Here is a 20,074-nt window from a genome sequence, read left to right as displayed (position 1 = left end):
TTGGAGGAGATGATCAAGCTTCTCGGAGAGAACAAAGTTCATAAGTTGCCTGAAGATAAGCCAAAAGGAAAAGGGTGTGCTTTCCTGTACATAATCCAGATCAGTCCAGACTCCTGGGTTTCTGCCTTCTCGCCAGCAGATGGAGACAGAGAGAGTTTTACTGACACTGCCATATAACCTAGTGTGCCTCCTGCAGTCCCTTAGTATTTCTCTGTCAATGGTGGATGTGCATACCTGCAGTCTCGTCTAAATTAAAAAAAAAAGAGGAAAAGTTTGCTGATTCCTCCCAGGAGGTTGGCAGGCCCTGGTGGGGCTATCCCTCCGGGTCTTGAGGTGGACGAGCAGGGGCTTGGGGAACCTTACTTGTTCGGGGGCAGGAAGCCGGTGGTTCCAGCTCCCTCTGCTCCCCAGCTCCAGAACAGGAAAGTGCCTCTTGTGTTCTGTTCTTCGCTTCTTAAAGTTTACAAAAAAAAAAATCTAAAGAAGGAGGCAGAGTTCTAAGGGCTTGCCAGTGAAAGGCTCTGCCTTCTGTCTGGTGCGGGTGATTTACACTGAGCGTGGTTCGACGCACTAAGGCTCTGCCCCGTGCTTCTCTCCTTTGTCGGCGGTTTTTCCCTGCGTACTCGCGTATATGGGCCTTTTAGTGTTTATTATTTATTTATTACTTTTTATACATCCCAGCCTCCCCAAATCTCTCACGCTTTTTGCCTTTTCTTCTTTGTCAGGTACTTCCACAGCATCTACGACACCGTGGAGAACATTGTGCCGAATTATCCAGAGGGGATCAGCCCGGACGAAGCCCTGACCTTTCTGAACGACACAGCCCAGGTTTTTATTATTTCCTTGCTTGTGAGAAAAAAAAAAAAAAAGTCCTCTTTGCTGGGGAGCTGATGGGGAAAGTATTTATGCCCGACAAGGTTATTAGAAACCTGCTGGGATGTCTGAGAGAAGATTCCCCACCCTCCCTCGCCACCTTTTCTTTCCCTTCCCATCTTGACTTCTTAGGATATCGCCTTTTAGGAGGGCTTTGGAATTTGTGTTTGAAGTGCAGAGCAGGTTTACATTTTTGAGACATTGTTTATGGGAGAAAGGAGTCCATCATTTGAAGCTGTAAGAGGACAGGCCCGAGAATAGTATAGCTCTGCACAGAAAGGATGCCGGCTGCATGGAAGAGAAGGTGGAGACAAAATCAAGAACAGAATTGGAGAAAGTCCAGGACAAGCACAGAGGATCCTTGGCTTTTGTGGGAGTAAGGGGTAAAGTCTGGGATAAGCACAGAGGATCCTTAGCTGTAGGGAGTGAGGGGTAAAGCCTGGGATAAGCACAGAGGATCCTTAGCTGTGGGGGAGGGAGGGGTAAAGCCTGGGATAAGCACAGAGGATCCTTGGCTTTTGTGGGAGTAAGGGGTAAAGTCTGGGATAAGCACAGAGGATCCTTAGCTGTAGGGAGTGAGGGGTAAAGCCTGGGATAAGCACAGAGGATCCTTAGCTGTGGGGGAGGGAGGGGTAAAGCCTGGGATAAGCACGGAGGATCCTTAGCTGTGGGGAGTGAGGGATAAAGCCTGGGATAAGCACAGAGGATCCTTAGCTGTGGGGGAGGGAGGGGTAAAGCCTGGGATAAGCACAGAGGATCCTTAGCTGTGGGGGAGGGAGGGGTAAAGCCTGGGATAAGCACGGAGGATCCTTAGCTGTGGGGAGTGAGGGATAAAGCCTGGGATAAGCACAGAGGATCCTTAGCTGTTGGGGGAGGGAGGGGTAAAGCCTGGGATAAGCACAGAGGATCCTTAGCTGTGGGGGAGGGAGGGATAAAGCCTGGGATAAGCACGGAGGATCCTTAGCTGTGGGGAGTGAGGGATAAAGCCTGGGATAAGCACAGAGGATTCTTAGCTGTGGGGGAGGGAGGGGTAAAGCCTGGGATAAGCACAGAGGATCCTTAGCTGTGGGGAGTGAGGGATAAAGCCTGGGATAAGCACGGAGGATCCTTAGCTGTGGGGAGTGAGGGGTAAAGCCTGGGATAAGCACGGAGGATCCTTAGCTGTGGGGAGTGAGGGATAAAGCCTGGGATAAGCACGGAGGATCCTTAGCTGTGGGGAGTGAGGGGTAAAGCCTGGGATAAGCACAGAGGATCCTTAGCTGTGGGGGAGGGAGGGGTAAAGCCTGGGATAAGCACAGAGGATCCTTAGCTGTGGGGGAGGGAGGGGTAAAGCCTGGGATAAGCACAGAGGATCCTTAGCTGTTGGGGGAGTGAGGGGTAAAGCCTGGGATAAGCACAGAGGATCCTTAGCTGTGGGGGAGTGAGGGGTAAAGCCTGGGATAAGCACAGAGGATCCTTAGCTGTGGGGAGTGAGGGGTAAAGCCTGGGATAAGCACAGAGGATCCTTAGCTGAGGGGGAGTGAGAGGGGTAAAGCCTGGGATAAGCACAGAGGATCCTTAGCTGTGGGGAGTGAGGGGTAAAGCCTGGGATCAGCACAAAAGACCCTTAGCTATGGGGGAGGAAGGGGTAAGAACTGTGATTCTTACTGATGCAGGATAAAGCCAGAGGCCAGGCAGAAAGAATGGACTCGGCCTGGCAGTCTTTACCTGCCATCAGGTTCCACGTTACTTATTCGGTATATGCCACTTTTCTGCACTAATATAGGTGGGTCAAGGAAAGGGAATTGGCAGTTAAAGCTGTTTAACTTATTGCTCGAAACTCAATTGCCTGAAAAAGATGGTGGCACAGTAGGAGGCCATTGTTTGCTCACGTCATTCCAGTCTAAATCACATGGAGGGGGAGCGGCTGTGCATATCACAAATGCGTGCTCTCGGGGTGGAGGGGGGCGTCCAGATTTTTACCCAGCGGATCCTTGATATATCTAAATATCCTCCTAATACCAGTGGAAAATGGTAACATCTGAATTTATTTGACCGTAAGTGCATCAAACATTACTGGAGCTGAGCTTCATTAGGTGCTCCAGTTCCCTACTGTCTAATTAATTAATTTCAGTTTGTATTGTAATTGTTTAAAGAAACAAAAAAAAAAAAAAAAACCTCTTACGCAAATGTAATTCCAAAGATTCATTTTGTGCGAGGGCGGCAGCACAGCGAGCCTCCTGTTTCTCGTAGGACTTTGTGATATATTCATAAAATAAACACGCTAGAACATGCGTGTGCCTCCTGCAGGTGTGCATGCGTGCGGACACAGGTATACTGAAAAAGAAGCCAGCTTGTTGTCATGATAGGACCCCGGCTTCGTTGAAAGCCAGAGCTGGCCTGGACCATTTTGGGGCCCGTCCCGGCACCGACTGAGCCTGTGACCTCTTCTTTCCTTGCTAGGCCCTGGCAGAAGTGGCCACGGTGCTGGCTCGTGCTGTGTACCAGCTTGCGGGGGGCACCGCCAGCGCGTCTGACATCCAAGCAGATGCCCACACGGTAAGGCTCGTGCTCTCGCTTTTGTGAATTTGGCTCTCCTGTGCCCTTTTCATACCCGAGCAGGATAGCAAGAGGCAGCATTCCCTCCCTAGTAATGGACAGGCTCAGAGCCGTTCCTGTTCTTACCCCAGGTCAGTCCAGATAAGTGGGTTTTGCATCCCTACCAGCAGATGGAGGCAGAGTACAAAATCTCTGAGGCACTGCTACATAACCAAGAGTAAAAAAAAAAAAAAATAATAATAATAATTTGGAGTTTTTAAGAAGCGAGAAAAGAGTTAGTGCTCCCTAAGGTGTTAGATACCTTTGTGGTCCATCCCTCAGATGGAGCCAGGCGAACGTGTGGGGTTGGTAATCCCTGGCTGGCTCTGCCCGCATTTTCCCGAGGGACAGATAGCCAGGGGTTCTGTTTCCTTCATCCCCACGGAGGACTTCTCCCTGGTTTGCCCATTGGCAGCAGGGAAGTATTACAGCCTTTGTATTCATTTATTTTTTGTTGTCCATTTTTTAAATTAAAAAAAAAGTCCTTTGACTGGAGCTGAGGCTGAGATCAACCGTGGGCAAGTCTTGGTGCCACAGGGCTGCATGTGCATCAGGGAGAGGCTGTTGGAGCTATCGGAGGTTGCCAGGGGTCCGGGGCCTGTCAGGGGTGCCTGTTTGCTGCTGCTGGCTGAATTTTTTTCAGTGCATCAGTGGCGAGGCGGCCACGTGGTAGGCCCGATAGCACCTGCTTTGCACCAAATTCTGTCGGGCACCAAATTCTGTCGGGCCTGCAGCCCGCGCTGACTGCAGCTAAATTTGAGTGCCCTTTGCAGCAATTGCGCCTCAGGAGATGAGGGAATCTCCGTGGAGGTGGCAGGTGGCTGGAAAAGCACCTGCTTGTCGGGCCTTATGTCTGCTGCTCCCAGGGAAGCTGAGAGTGCGGAGGTGATTCCTGAGAGACGCTGCAGAAGGACCTCCGCTCCCGCAGGGCCCTGGGACAGCCCCCCCTCCTCTTTCCCCGGTGGGGCATCCTTCGCACGAGGTTTTGGAGGGTGGGGGGATCCAGAGGAGTCCCTGTGGCTGGGGAGGATTTCTCTCCAGAGTTTGTCCTGCTCCTAAACAAGGCCTGTTTGGCCAGTTGAGGAGCAGTGGAGAAGCGGCCTCTGAGGGGGAAGCTGCAGTGCCCCTCAAAAAGGGTCAAGGTGGGCCTGGGTTGGCTCTAGAGCCTTGCTGCGCTGCCTGGGATTGGCTCTGTCTTCGGGTGAGATGGATCGTGTGGATGCTGAGGATTTTTCAGATCCAGAGGATCCATTTGAAGATGGTAGAGACCTGGGGGAAATCCAGGATACATCTCAAGGTTGTCCTAGGATCGGGTGCATCAAGTGGTGATCCAGGGTTGAATAATGATGCAGTCGATCCAGCGGGGATTCTGGTGACTGAAGGGGACGTCCTGAGGGGTCGTTCAGTTATTTTGGAAGGAGGAGTTCAAGCCCCTCATTCCTCATGTTTTGGATGAGCTGGGTATCAAGGTCACTCAGGAGGATTCAGACATTGAGGGTGTGCATCTGATTTTGGATGGCCTGCGGGTCCGCCGAAGGCCTTTCCGCTGCCCAAGAAGTTCAAAATGGTAGTGGATCCAGTGTGGGATACTCCGGAAGCCGACTTGAAGGTCAGCAGGGCAATGGCGAAATTGTATCCACTGACGGAGGAGACCTTGGAGCCGCTGAGGCTGCTCAAGGTGGCTGCAGCTGTTTTGGCGGTCACAAAGAAGACCACTATTCCTGTGATGGGGTTGGCTGCTCTAAAGGATGGGCAGGACCGCAGATAGGAGATCCAGTTGAAGAGGATGTTCAAGATGTCTGCCTTGAGCCTCCAGATGGCAAAATATCGACGGCCTGCAGCAGTAAAGGCCATTGATATTTCTTCAACAATGGATTCAACGCTCACTGGATAGGCCGCAGGTGGGCAAACACCCATGGCACCAAATCTAGCATAGACACCATAGAACCCAACACCTGTAAATAATCCCAGGCTTTGGGAACTGGCAGTTTCAAGAAACACCCTTTCTGATCTTGAATCTTTGATTCTCTCCGAGGAGAGAAGAAACCTTGCCCACCTGGGAACCGAACTGTGCCCCCTGATAGTTCAACAACTGGGTCAGCACCAGATGACTCTTGGCCAAATTTATCATCTATCTGAGCAACTGTAACACCTCCATCATCTGGTGCACTACCTGACAACATTCCCTTCGGACTTTGCTTGAATGAGCCAGGCTTCCAGAGAAGGGTGGACCAGAATCTCTTCCCTCCTTAATGCCGCCACCACCACCTATGTGAATGTTTGTGGTGCCGTGGCCATCCCGAAGAGAAGAGCCCAAAACTGGAAATGCTGTTTCAGCATCATAAGTCTCAAACCTTCTGGTGCTCCCGCCAAATAGGAATATGCAGATAGGCTTCCGCCAGAAATTTTCCTTTCCGAACTGCTACAATGACCATCTGCGTTGACTCCATCCAGAAATGCGGCACTTGCAGCGCCAGGTTGACCACCTGGAGATCCAAGATGGATCCCCTTTCCGGAGCAGGAACCAGCACAATAGCATCCCACTCTTGCATGCAAAGTAGAGTATCCCATATCGCCTTTTGCTTGGATCAGGATATGCAATGGGTTACCATGAAAGTGTTCTGTAACGGATGAGAAAATTCTAAGGCATAAATAACCATCTCTTATCACCTCTAGAACCCATTGATCCGATGTGATCCTGGTCCATTCCTCGGAAAAGCAAGACAATCTTCCTCCTCCTGCTTCGACTGAAGAGTGGTCCCACCTGACTTCATTTTGAAGTCTTACCTCTTCCGGTCCCCTGACCGGTGGGAGCCCTGAAAGGACTGCTGTGGACCCAAGGCCTGCTTTTGCCCCGTGCCCAAGGCCATCTTGCCAGACCAAAAAACGCCTCAAATCCCTAAACCGGGCACATGGCAGAAAGGTCTTCCTGACAGCCTTCTTGTTCTCCGGCAATCTATTCCCCTTTATTCCCCCAGGGTTTTCATCAGTTGCTCCAGGTCTTCACCAAACAGCAGCTTCCCTTTAAAAGGAAGATTACACAGCTGCGACTTAAACCACACATCCACTGATCATTTACACAACCATAGCAGTCTTTTTGCCGCCACTGCAGAGACCATATTCCTGGCCGACGTCGGGACCAAGTCATCTAGTGCATCCAACATATAGGCCACCCCAGCTTCCAGCCGAGCTGCCTGCTTAGAATGTTCTGCCAAATCATCCTTCTGTGCTTTCTGCATCCAGCGTAAACAGACCCAGCTGTATCTGATGGTATTGCGGAGCAATACCAAGCCGCTGCGGTTTTTTCAGTCGCAGAAGAGAGGTCTGAGCTGAGGGCATAGACATTCTTATTCTACCATGGCCAACAGGGATCCTGCTGTACATGTTTCCTCTGTGGCCTTTAATAGGTCGTGTGTTGAGACTCATCGAGAAACAACCGGGTCGGGTAGTATTCAGTAGGGATGTGAATCGTTTTTCAACGATTAAAATTATCGTCCGATAATGTTTATATCGTCTTAAATCGTTATAGAACACGATACAATAGAAATTCTAACGATTTATCGTTAAAAATCGTTAAATCGTGTTAGTGCGCACTAACTCCCCGTTAGTGCGCACTAACTCGATTTAGTGCGCACTAACTGAAAATGATACAAATAAACACTTTCCAGGTCACTGAAGGTCAGTTAGGAATGAATATGTGTTCCTATTGGCTGGCTGCCCTCTTATCTATTGATGTTACCAAGGTTACCCCTGAGGTGATGGTTGGGGGGATGGGAAATGGAACTGGAAACTAACGAACACCAACAGAAAATGAAACAAAGTGTTCACACTTCCCAGGTCAGTAAAGGTCACTTAGGAATGAATATGTATGTATGTATTCCTATTGGCTGGCTGTGCTCTTATCTATTGATGTTACCAATATGGTTGGGGGGATGTGAAATGGAAACAGTTGGAAGCTTGACAAAAAAAGTAATGTAATGATCAGCACTCACGTGACTAGAACTTGTTTGTTTATTATTTTTGTTAGCAGGCACCTGAAATGCTAGTGCATGTTGAATTTGCCAATCACTGTGCATTTTAGAAAGGTGGTCCTGGCTGGAACTGTACACAGTTCAAATATATGTAATTGATTGTTGGTAAGTGTATTTTTTAAGTAGCCACACTGGCACCAGTATGTTTACTTTTCCTCCTACTTAACTCACTAGCTCAGCTTTGTAAGAAGGGCTTCTCTGCTTGTGTGTTGTTTTTGTTTGGTGTGAGGAGAGCAGAAACATCAGATCTTTATTCAATCTACTACAGTCATCTCTTACAGTGCCCTATCCCTATTAATACCAGGAGTGTTGTGATCTTCCTGCACACAGTGCCCTAACCCTGATACCAGTCTGAGACAGCTCCCTCCCTGCATTACTAGTGAGAGGCTGGCTTCACAGACAGGGGGGAGCTGCCTGACCCTCACTCCTGACTTCCCCCATGTCCCAGCTAGTGAATGGTGTGTGGGTGAGGGGGGGGGGGATGGTGAAGTCTGAGACAGCTCCCTCCCTGCATTACTAGTGAGAGGCTGGCTTCACAGACAGGGGGGAGCTGCCTGACCCTCACTCCTGACTTCCCCCATGTCCCAGCTAGTGAATGGGGTGTGGGGGAGGGGGGGGGGAGGATGGTGAAGTCTGAGACAGCTCCCTCCCTGCATTACTAGTGAGAGGCTGGCTTCACAGACAGGGGGGGGCTGCCTGACCCTCACTCCTGACTTCCCCCATGTCCCAGCTAGTGAATGGTGTGTGGGTGAGGGGGGGGGGGTGGATGGTGAAGTCTGAGACAGCTCCCTCCCTGCATTACTAGTGAGAGGCTGGCTTCACAGACAGGGGGAAGCTGCCTGACCCTCACTCCTGACTTCCCCCATGTCCCAGCTAGTGAATGGTGTGTGGGTGAGGGGGGGGGGGAGGATGGTGAAGTCTGAGACAGCTCCCTCCCTGCATTACTAGTGAGAGGCTGGCTTCACAGACAGGGGGAGCTGCCTGACCCTCACTCCTGACTTCCCCCATGTCCCAGCTAGTGAATGGTGTGTGGGTGAGGGGGGGGGGGAGGATGGTGAAGTCTGAGACAGCTCCCTCCCTGCATTACTAGTGAGAGGCTGGCTTCACAGACAGGGGGGAGCTGCCTGACCCTCACTCCTGACTTCCCCCATGTCCCAGCTAGTGAATGGTGTGTGGGTGAGGGGGGGGGGGAGGATGGTGAAGTCTGAGACAGCTCCCTCCCTGCATTACTAGTGAGAGGCTGGCTTCACAGACAGGGGGGAGCTGCCTGACCCTCACTCCTGACTTCCCTCATGTCCCAGCTAGTGAATGGTGTGTGGGTGAGGGGGGGGGGAGTGGATGGTGAAGTCTGAGACAGCTCCCTCCCTGCATTACTAGTGAGAGGCTGGCTTCACAGACAGGGGGGAGCTGCCTGACCCTCACTCCTGACTTCCCCCATGTCCCAGCTAGTGAATGGTGTGTGGGTGAGGGGGGGGGGGGGTGGATGGTGAAGTCTGAGACAGCTCCCTCCCTGCATTACTAGTGAGAGGCTGGCTTCACAGACAGGGGGGAGCTGCCTGACCCTCACTCCTGACTTCCCCCATGTCCCAGCTAGTGAATGGTGTGTGGGTGAGGGGGGGGGGGGGAGGATGGTGAAGTCTGAGACAGCTCCCTCCCTGCATTACTAGTGAGAGGCTGGCTTCACAGACAGGGGGGAGCTGCCTGACCCTCACTCCTGACTTCCCCCATGTCCCAGCTAGTGAATGGTGTGTGGGTGAGGGGGGGGGGTGGATGGTGAAGTCTGAGACAGCTCCCTCCCTGCATTACTAGTGAGAGGCTGGCTTCACAGACAGGGGGGAGCTGCCTGACCCTCACTCCTGACTTCCCCCATGTCCCAGCTAGTGAATGGTGTGTGGGTAAGGGGGGGGGGGAGGATGGTGAAGTCTGAGACAGCTCCCTCCCTGCATTACTAGTGAGAGGCTGGCTTCACAGACAGGGGGGAGCTGCCTGACCCTCACTCCTCCGGGGTATTGTGATCTTCCTGCACACAGTGCCCTATCCCTGATACCAGGGGTGTTGTGATCTTCCTGCATGCAGTGCCCTATCCCTATTAATACCAGGAGTGTTGTGATCTTCCTGCATGCAGTGCCCTATCCCTATTAATACCAGGAGTGTTGTGATCTTCTTGCATGCAGTGCCCTATCCCTGATATCGGGATGTGTGCAAGAAGATCACAACACCCCCGGTATCAGGAATAGGGCACTGTGTGCAGGAAGATCACAACACCCCCAGTATCAGGAATAGGGCACTGTGTGCAGGAAGATCACAACACCCCTGGTATTAGGGATAGGGCACTGTGTGCAGGAAGATCACAACACTCCTGGTATTAATAGGGATAGGGCACTGTGTGCAGGAAGATCACAATACCCCTGGTATCAGGGTTAGGGCACAAGTTCTAGTCACATTGACTGATCACATTACTTGTTTTGTCAAGCTACCAACTGTTTCCATTTCCCATCCCCCATATACTGTCAGTAGGAAACTTGGTAACATGAATAAATAAGAGGGCAGCCAATAGGGATACATATTCATTCCTAAACTGACCTTAACTGACCTGAAAAGTGTCAAATTGTATCATTTTCAGTTAGTGCGCACTAACTCGAGTTAGTGCGCACTAATCGGAAAAAACGATTTTTAACGATTTTTTAACTAAAAAATCGTGCCTAAGACGATTTTCTTGCCCTGCCACACGATTTCTATCGTTAAGACGATATGGAAAACGATTCACATCCCTAGTATTCAGGGCACTAGAGTGGCCACATCATCCGTGGTTCACAGATCTGATTCATCTCGCAGTAGACTGGCCCCTGGGCCTGTCTTCTTAGATCAGGCAGATCGCTTTTGTCTTGCAGCTTGGCTTTTGACCTGCAACATTTAAGGTTAAAAAGATTGCTCGGGGCAGTCATTGTCACTTTGCTTCAGGCCAGGAGACTGTCCACGTCTATGGCTTATGTCCAGGTGTGGAGGGTCTCTGAGTTTTGGTGTATAAAGGAGGCCTAGACCCGTTGCATGTGGAGATCCCTCATTTTGGCCTTTTTACAACAGGGCTTGTCCAAAGGCTTAGCTTACAATGCCCTTTGGTGCAAGTGGCAGCCTTGGGATGTCTCAGAGGTAAGCTACAAGGGAGGAGGCCTTTGATGTCTCATCCGGATGTGGTATAGTTCTTGAAGGGGGCCAAGCATTTACGGCCTCCAGTGTACAGATTGTGTCCAGCATGGAGTTTGAACTTAGTCCTTTAAGTGTTAGGCGAACCTCCATTCGAGCCATTATGGAAGATGTGGTTGAAGGATTTCATAAGAACATAAATTGCCATGCTGGGTCAGACCAAGGGTCCATCAAGCCCAGCATCCTGTTTCCCATAGAAGCCAAACCAGGCCACAAGAACCTGGCAAGTACCCAAACACCCTGAAAGTTTCTTTTCTGGTGGCGATTTGATCGGCCAGATGGATTTTGGAGCTGCAGGCTTTGTCCTGTAGAGAGCCGTTTCTGAGAATTATGGATGATAGGGTGTCTTTGTACATGGTACCCTTGTTTCTGCCCAAAGTTAATTCCTCGTTTTCTCCTTAACCAGATGGTGGAACTTCCCATGTTTCCAAACTGGTCGTCTTGAGATGTCAGAAGCGAGGGAGCTTCATTTGTTGGATGTTCGGCTACTGTTACGGTATCTGAAGGTCACTAACAGTTTCCGGTGGTTGGATCATCTATTTGTATTGTTTGGCGAGACAAAGAAGGGATGTAAGGCTTCTAAGGGTACTATTGCTCGTTGGTTAAAGGAAGCTATTTTTTCATCCTCTCTCTGCAAGGGTCGGAAGGTTCTAGAGGGGCTGCGAAAACATTCTACTGGGGTGCAGGCAGCCTCTTGGGCTGAGTGTCAGTCGATATTGCCACAGGAGACCTGTGAGGCTGCAACGTGGTCTTCGTTGCATACTATCTCTCGGCATTACTGGTTGGATGTTCAAGCGCTGGCAGAACCGAGTTTTGACAGAGTGTGTTGAGAGCGGGTCTTTCGCATGCCGGCCCAGTCTAGAGGTGGCTTTGGTACATCCCACTTGTTTGGACTGATCTGGGGTACGAGCAGGAAAGGAAAATTGGTTCTTAGCTGCTAATTTTCGTTCCTGATGCACCTCAGATCAGTCCAGAGACCCAGCCCCTTATTTACGAAAGACCGAAGACCTTTAGACTTGCATGAATGCAAGCTGAGGATTTTCATTATGTGTCTCTTCAGAACCTAAATAGGATTACCAGGTTTAATTGGTTCCATGGGGTTGTTGTGGGGCTCTAGTTCAGGGGGCTCCTACCCTTGGTTTGTCATTCGTCCTGAAGAGGACAGGGGACAGTAGTTTCACTTTAGTTTGGCTTGGGTACAGGTCAAAACTGAGGGGACTGCAGGTGTCACTCGAGATTATGTAACAGTGCCTCAAAAGTTTTTATTCTCTGCCTCCATCTGCTGGTAGGGATGCAAAACCCACTTGTCTGGACTGATCTGTTTTACTTCAGGAAGGAAAATTAGCAGGTAAGAACCAATTTTCCTTTCAATTGGTTACAGAGGTCTTATCCTAGCAGGGATTGACTGTATTCTGTTTTGTTTAGAAGGGGGAGGACAAGACTGTTTTCATCTTTCTTTGCTATATGAGTGGGCCTCCTGACTGCATGCTTTCATGGAGGAGATGCACGTTCAGGTCCTAGGCCCGGCACCTGCTCCCGGGACCGAAGGGTGCAGGGAGCACCGCCGGGCTCCATGCCTGATAGGCCGCACGGAAACCACCCCCCCCCCCCCCCCCCCTCCTTTCTGCTGCCTGTCACGGTTTCCCGTCTCCTCCTCCAGGTCTCGCGGCTGCTGTACGGTTTTCTCATCAGGTTCAACAACAACTGGTTCCAGTCCCTCGTTCCTGCGGACATGAGTAAAATTCTGGGTAAGGGAGAGAACAGCGCCACCCTGGGGACAGGGGTGGGAATGCAATGCTCTCGAGAAGCACCTTAGGAGGGGGCCAGTCTGCATTATAGATGGGGGGGCTTGCATCCCAAAGTTTTGACATGGTGCACCTTTGGCCCAAAATTTGTTTCCTCCACCTCGAGGAAGGGAAAAATATTCCATCGAACAAAATAACTGTGCAAGCAAAACCCTTGTTCCTAAAAGCACAGTGGGAGATTTCCCAGGTCCTTTAGCAAAACTCTTCACTCCCATCCCCCCACCAGAGTTCCCTGGAACTTTCTCCATGGAAATTAATTCTTTGGACACTGGAAATGTCATTTCAGAAATTTGCAAAACAAATAGACCTGCAGGATGTCTTCCAGTCTCTCCCTTTTTTTTGTTTTTTTTAAACTCTATGCCCAGCCCTTAAATGCCAAGATTTGTGTTTTTCTGTCTGTGTTTTCACTGATATCCGATAGCCAATCCGTTGTGTTGGTGCCTTCCTCAGACAGCGACCCCCCTCACTACTACGTCGCAGTCGATAACAAGGTGAACCCCTCCCGCGTGGTGCGTTACGTCTTAGCAAACCTCACCGGAACCATTGTCAACTTCACCAAGGAGGAGTGCCAGAAACCCCCCAGTGCGGAGAAGGATGTAAGTATAACACTACCCCCTCCAGAGGGTTTTCGTTGGTGACTTCCCAATCTCCCTTTTATTTTGTTTTATTTTTTTAAAGCTGAGGATTCGTACAACCTGCAACAAAATCACGGGATCCCGCTGCCGTGTCCGATTGACTCGTTCAGCACGGCATAACCAAAACAGACCCGGTCGCTGTGTCTGACACGCATGGGAGCGAAGGGAGAGAAATTGTGCAGCTCTTACGAACGTGGGCGAGGCCAGCAACACAAAACCCCTACTCAGAGAGGCTGAAAACACTCCAGACCCACTCGCTGGAGGAAACCTTCCGATATTTGACAAGCTTCGATAATCTGTAGGAAAGCAAATCATGACCTCCATGAATTTCAAGGGTCAGGGGGAAGCCTGGAATTAATCTGCCAGCAGAGGTTGGCGGCAGCCAGTACTATGACAAAATACAGGAAAATGTGCGTTGTGATTCGGGATGGGGGAGCCCAGTTTTATATCAGCCGGCATAGCGGCTGAAAGGGTAGAAAGTGCATGCGGACCTCAGGACCTTTGCACGGCTATAAGAGCCTCCTTGTTAGCGGTTGATTTAGGTAATTTTAAGGCATTCATAATTGCCTGCTTTTCATTGAAATCTGCCTCGGCTTTTACCACCTCCTTTCTATCAGAAATGATGTGCTGTTTTAACATTATCCTTTGAAGATCCCTCAGTCCTAACCATGCGTTCTGGAGCGGCTCTTTCTGTCCCTCATGATCTAGTTTAAAAGCTGCTTGCTCACTCTCTTGTTTGTTTTTTTTTGGTTAGTGCCAGCATACAGGTTTCACTCTGGTTAAGGTGAAGCTCATCCTGTGTCAGAAATAGGCTCCCTCTTCCTCTGCCAATTCCTAACAAATCTCAAGCATTCTTCCCTGCACCACTGTCTAAGCCATACATTGGGACTCGGGAGGTTGTCCTGTCGTGGAACTTGGGAAGTGTTTCTCAGAATGCTACCCTGCAGGTTTGGTATTTCAGTTTCCTCCCTAAAAAGCCTACATTTTGGTTTCCAGAACCTACCCTCCCGCACCTTTTGTATGTGATTAATATCCACATGTACCATGACAGCCAGATCCTCCCCGGCACTCTCCAAAGTGCTGTCTAGATGACGCCTGAGGCTCACTACCTTCGCAGCAGGCAGGCTAGTTACCAAGCGATCCTCTCAGTTGCCAACCACCCAGCTATCTTCATACTAATGTTTGAATCACCAACTACAATGGCAGTCTTTCCCAGGCATGTGCCCCTGGAGACACATCTTCTGTGCAAGAGAATAGCACATCATCTGGAGGGTAGGTCCTAACTCCAGGATCACCGTCTAAAACACCAAGACTCTGGTTTCCTTCCTGGAGACCTTGCTGTTCCAAAGCAGCACAGGAGCTGCCAGATTGGAGGTGGGACCACTCTACCATATCCCTGAAGATGTCTGTCACTCTAGCCTCATGAAATCAGACTCATTTTTGAGAGCTAGGAGCCTAGCGTGTAGCCAGATGGACTCAGGACCAATGGGTGTTATGCTCCTCTGCTAGCAGATGGAGACAGTCAGGTTTCAAAGCTGACATCACCTTAGATAATACCCCTGCAGTGACCAAAGCTCTCCAATATCTCTCCGTCTCCTAGCAGATGGTGGACATGCTTTCCCTACACCAGCATTGGTGGTATAATGAGATTGCAGTACTCGTTAGAGGAAATTTTACCTTTAAATTGGAGAAAGATTGAGCCCCGCTCTCCTGCGGTGATACCTTAAGGTCCCTCCCCCAGTTGAGAATTCCTGAGGCGATTTCCGAGATCCCTCAGAGGTGTGCCTTGGTCCGGTAGCCGGTTCCTGGCATGCCTCCCATAGACTGTGGGTACGTGCGGTGCAGGCCAGCTCTGCACACGCACTGTGCGCTTAACGTCTCGCATTCTTGTACTCATACCTTCGCGCGCACATTCATACATGTGGGCGCTTGTACTTGCGCGCTTCGGGACAGATCTGTGCACCCTCGATTTCGGGTACCAGCTGGCTGAGTGCACAGTTATCATTTAGCAAGGCTCTGGCAGCAAAGAAGCACAAGCAGCACTCTCTTTGTACTACCTGCCATATTAGGGCTACAAAGAGATGAATTGTCTGCCCTGGTTTCCCAGACCCTGAAGACTCTGGGAGTTCCTGGCATGGCCCCTATGACGGAACCAAAGAAGAACCCCATCCTGATGTCTCTGTAGAAAGCCTCTTGCTATTTTCCAATGCTGGAAGCCATCCAGGAGTTGATTGACCTGGAATGGGATGCCCCGGAAGCCACCTTTTAAAGGAGGTCGGGCATTGGAAGCTCTGTACCCACTGGATCCAGCGGCCAAAGCACACCTGCATTTCTCCAAAGTGGATGCCCTGGTCTGCGCCCTTTCGAAGTGAACAACTATCCCAGGAGTTGGTATTAAAGGGTGCACATGACAGGCGGCTGGAATCCATCCTTAAACAAGCCTTTGATGCGACAGCAATGACGCTGCAGATGGCTTCCTGTTGTGCCCTGGTGGCACGCTGCTGCCCGCTTCTCTCGAGTGAGGCAGATAACTCCTGAAGTGCCTTCGAGGGAAGCTATGGAGTCCGCCACTGCCTTTTTAGTGGACGTGGGCTCTGATCTAGTCTGTACCTCGGCCAGAGGCGTGGCCTCAGTGGTGGCGGCCAGAAAACAGCTATGGCTGCGGAATTGGTCAGCAGACACGACCTTTAAGGCAAACCTTACAGAGATGCCCTTTAAGGGATCCCTCCTATTCGGTAGCAAATTGGAAAAGCTGGCCGGTAAGTGGGGTGGATCTCCAGTGCCTCGGCTACCGGAGGATAAGAGAAGGAGGTCATAGCACCCCTCACCTATGAGGGATCGGGCCAAGGGCTCCCAGTGCTTTCAGCCCTATAGGAACTCATCATTTCAGACATCTCAGTCCTTGGGAAGGTCTCTGTTCTTTCGGAGTCAACAATCAAAGAGAGGGGGCTGGTTCAGGTTTGGCTTTCCCCAAGTCTGGCTGATAGTTGTTTGGACAGATTCCTGTCCAAACACCTTTTAAACCTTGCTTTGCTATATGCCTTGACCACATCCTTTGGAAAGAAATTCAACAACTTGATTTTGCGCCGAGTGAAAAAAGAAAATTACCTTCTCCAGTTTGTTTTAAATCTGTTACCAGGTAGTTTCATGGAGCACCCCTTAGTCCTTATACTGTCTCTAAAAGGGTAAATAACCATCCCTGCTTTACCTCTTCCACCCCGCTCGTGATTTTATTACCTATCGTAGCCAGTGGTGGAGAACGTTTCCTGGACACACAACGGATGCAGGCACCACTGGTTCGAGTTGCAGTTTAAGTCTCGGAAACTAGCAAAGCAGTAAGCTGTTGCAGGGGATTAGGAGGGTGGCTTTGCTTTTCCATGGTTGCCTTCTGAAATGTTACACACAAGAGATATGACTGCAAGTGAGCCTGGACTATAGAGCATGTTGTCGGATGTCTTTCAGTTCTTTTTATACTTTTTTTTTTTTTTTTTAAGGCTGATTTTCTCTTTGTGATCTTTTTCGTGTGCTACATTGGCTGTTTAAAATAGAACTCAGTGGGAGTACAGTAAAAAAAAAAAAAAAATAAAAAGCTATAAAGTTCCCAAATATTTACAGTGTTATCTTTTTAGGTGGGAGTTGTATAAATATGTATTTTATTCTCCACTTTCTCCCACCCTCCCTACCACAGCTTTATGAATACTTCTGGGTGCAAGGGTCCCTCGAGACCAACTCCACCACCAGGACCCCCTTCTGCGTGCAGACCACCACTCGAATCTCCAGAGCGCTGTCTCCAGCCTTTGAGCTGGGGCAGTGGGGGTCCACAGAGTACTCCACCTGGACGGAGAGCCGCTGGAAGGAGATCCGAGCCAGGATATTTCTAGTAGCTAGCCACGAGCTGGAGGTAAGTGGATTCCCCCCCTCAACCTCTCCCGACAGGTCAAATCCATAGACTTCGTGGGGGTAAAACTAGGACTGGCAGCATGGAGCTATACATCGCCCTAGCAAAACCAGGATTGGCTCAGCCTGCCCTAAGGGGACACAGAGTAATCTTGAGGTCTGTATCTGACTTTGGTGAATTGCTGTAATGGAAAAAAAATCAACAAACATCCAATAGCAAATTTATTATTTATTTAACATATTTATATACCGTTTTACCAATCAAAGATTGAACAAAGCGGTTTACAACCATAAAAATAAAATCAAAATGATAAAAATTCAAATAAACTAAAATATAAAGATAGAATAAAAAATACAAAAAATATCTTGATCAATAAAATTAAAATCTCTAAATGAAATAGAACTATTACATTATAAAAACAAAGAAAGAGAACTTAAAGAATAACGTAAGAAGCCTAAATTAGATAAATACTACAAAAGGCTAGATTCCCTGAGTTATTCCACTATTTTGCCTGTTCTAAACTCCCAGTGAGACTTTTTTTTCCCCCCTGCTTTGCCGCCAAATGATGATGTCATCAGTAGAGGGCCAGGTTATTTGTTTTTGTAGTGGACCAGTCTCATTTTTATGTTTGCATTTAAACTAAGATTTCAAAACTGTAGGTGAACGGGGAGAAGTGCCCAGAAATCTGTTCTAAAAGGAAATGAATTTTACACTACTTCTTGGCATTTGAGGTTTAAAAAGTTGTGTGGTTTGGTTTTTTTTTCTTTTCTTTTTTGCTTTCACTCTTCAGGTGATCACGCTGGTTGTAGGCACCACCATTCTCATCGTCTCGCTCCTCGTCACCTACTTCATTAACGCTAAGGCAGATGTGCTCTTTGCCAGCGCACGTGAACCGGGCGCAGTAGCCTACTGAAGACGACGTCCCCCTTCCCCCCCGCCCCTGCAGTGGGGGATCCCAGGAATCGCAGGGGCCCACAGCACGAAGGGATAGAAACTAAATCCCGCGGGGGGTTTTTTTTCATGCAAACGCAACAGCTGGACGCTCGGACTCTGACTAGCTCAATTGACACTGGAAGGCTTTTTTTTTTTTTTTTTTTTTAATATGGGGGTTTTGGATTGGTCGGAGGGAGAAACACTGGGGGGGGGGAGGGGGGGAGATGAAGGGATCTGTGAAAATTCTACAGGAGGGGAAGGCAGAGGACAGAGAGAGAACGCAAACCACTCCGAAGGTTGGTGGCATCCCTATCGAAGGGGGGGGGAGGGGGTTTCAACCCTCACTGAAGCATTACTCGCCCCACACCCCCCGAGACTTGTTTTCCCAGCCAGGGATCTCAAGATTTGAACCACACAGAGAGAGAGAGAGAGGCTTGGCCAAAAGAGAAGCTTCCGTTGGCTGAGCTAGAAAGAGATCCCCCTTATCGTTTACCTCCACGCATTACCTCAAGTGAGCGATAGCCTAGTCCGCCGGGCAAGTTGGCAGATTTTGTTTACAGTAGAGTTTTTGGTCACCAAGTTGGGCAGTTGTGCCCCCCCGAAAGAACACTTTTGATCTTGGAATGGTGATTTCCGGCCTGTTGCGTTTTTTCCTTTTGGGACTGCCTTCAGTTGCAAAGCCTTCTCTTGTTGACGATTAGGTAAATCTATTTCAAAAAGAGACTCTGGGAGGGGGGAAAGGTGGCATTGTGTACCCAGCACCGGGGTGGCAGGGGGACAAACGGAGAAGTGAGGGGTGGATGGGGTGGTGTGTGTGTGTGGACAGTGGGCTTCGTGGCTTCGGTGAAGGAGGGGGGGGGGTGAGGCAGGAGATGAGGGTGAGGATCCTCTGGATTAAACCACGTAGAGCCGAGCCTGGTGTCCCACAGACGAGGGATATTTTCAGACTCCCAGTGCAGAGCAGTGTGAGTTGGTTCCAGTTTTCCCTTTGAGCCCAGTTAGAAGCCGCCGGAGTGTGTACAGCATTCTTACCTGTTCAGGTAGTTTTAAGCTCATAGGTAAAACTGGAGTGGCTCAAATAGATAAGGAGTGGAAGTTTTATTCCCTGGACATAGTTGACCCTTCTGATGCTCATTTTAACTCCAGAGCTGCTGTTCTGTTACTACTGCCCAGGGCATTTGCAGGGGGGGTGGGGGAGGGGAGTTCACTGAACAAATGGGTCTAGACAATTTTTTTTGTTTGTTTTGTTTTTTTAAGGTGCAATATATTTTTTGTTTAATTTTGTTGTAAATATCTTTAAATAACTTGGTTTAATTAAAACAGATCCTTACCAAATGTTGTCCTGGTCACTTTTCCTTCTGTAACTTTATTCTCTGGTCCAGGGAATTGTGGGAACTGATGCTGTTATCCAAGAGAAAGAAGGAAGGCCCAAAGTGGTTTAGTGAAATTGAAAGGTGACGAGGAGAAATGTGTAGAGAGAGAGATGAAGAAATGGCAGAAATATCAAATAAATACTTCAGTTCGGTGTTCACTAAAGAAAACCCTGGAGACGGACCGCTGCTGTTTGAGAAGACCATAGATGGGGGTGGGGGAGATGAAACTCTGTTTACAGAAGAGAATGTATGGGACGAGCTAGGAAAACTGAATGTGGAGAAGGCCATGGGGCCTGATGAGGTTCATCCCAGGATGCTGAGGGAGCTCAGAGATGTGCTGGCAGCTCCGCTGAAGGACCTGTTCAATAAATCCCTGGAAACGGGACTGATGTCGTGTGATTGGAGAAGAGCGGCGGTGGTCCCGCTTCACAAGAGTGGGAGCAGAGAGGAGGCGGGAAACTACAGATCGGTTAGCCTCACCTCGGTGGTGGGAAAATTAATGGAGACTCTGCTGAAGGAAAGGAGAGGGAACTATCTACCTTCCCATGGGTTACTGGACCTGAGGCAGCATGGATGCAGCAGGGGAAGGTCCTGTCAGACAAATCTGATTTTTTTTTTGATTGGGTGACTAGAGAACTGGATCGAGGAAGAGCACTTGATGTGATTCACTTAGATTGCAGCAAAGCTTTTGATACAGTCCCGCATAGGCTTCTGAATAAAATAAGCTTGGGAGTGGGCACCAAAG

At 49.5% G+C, this 20,074-nt stretch overlaps 1 protein-coding gene across 2 annotated transcripts in view; it reads left to right on the top strand.

Annotated features, from left to right (window-relative positions):
* The window catches only part of NCSTN (nicastrin), a 45,229-nt gene extending 27,114 nt beyond the window's left edge, over positions 1-18,115 (top strand). For both annotated transcript variants that reach the window (XM_029581675.1, XM_029581674.1), the window contains exons 12-17: positions 726-828; positions 3,316-3,411; positions 12,346-12,433; positions 12,941-13,086; positions 16,814-17,026; positions 17,814-18,115. In XM_029581675.1, the coding sequence (XP_029437535.1) occupies positions 726-828; positions 3,316-3,411; positions 12,346-12,433; positions 12,941-13,086; positions 16,814-17,026; positions 17,814-17,936 (769 nt within the window). In that variant the 3' untranslated portion in view covers positions 17,937-18,115. The remainder of the gene's footprint in view (positions 1-725; positions 829-3,315; positions 3,412-12,345; positions 12,434-12,940; positions 13,087-16,813; positions 17,027-17,813) is intronic.
* The last annotated feature ends 1,959 nt before the right edge of the window (positions 18,116-20,074 follow it).

Source organism: Rhinatrema bivittatum, chromosome 16 (assembly GCF_901001135.1).
Source record: "Rhinatrema bivittatum chromosome 16, aRhiBiv1.1, whole genome shotgun sequence".
NCBI lineage: Eukaryota > Metazoa > Chordata > Amphibia > Gymnophiona > Rhinatrematidae > Rhinatrema > Rhinatrema bivittatum.
Note: the sequence above shows the minus strand (reverse complement) of the source record. Positions and strands in the feature narration are given on the sequence as shown.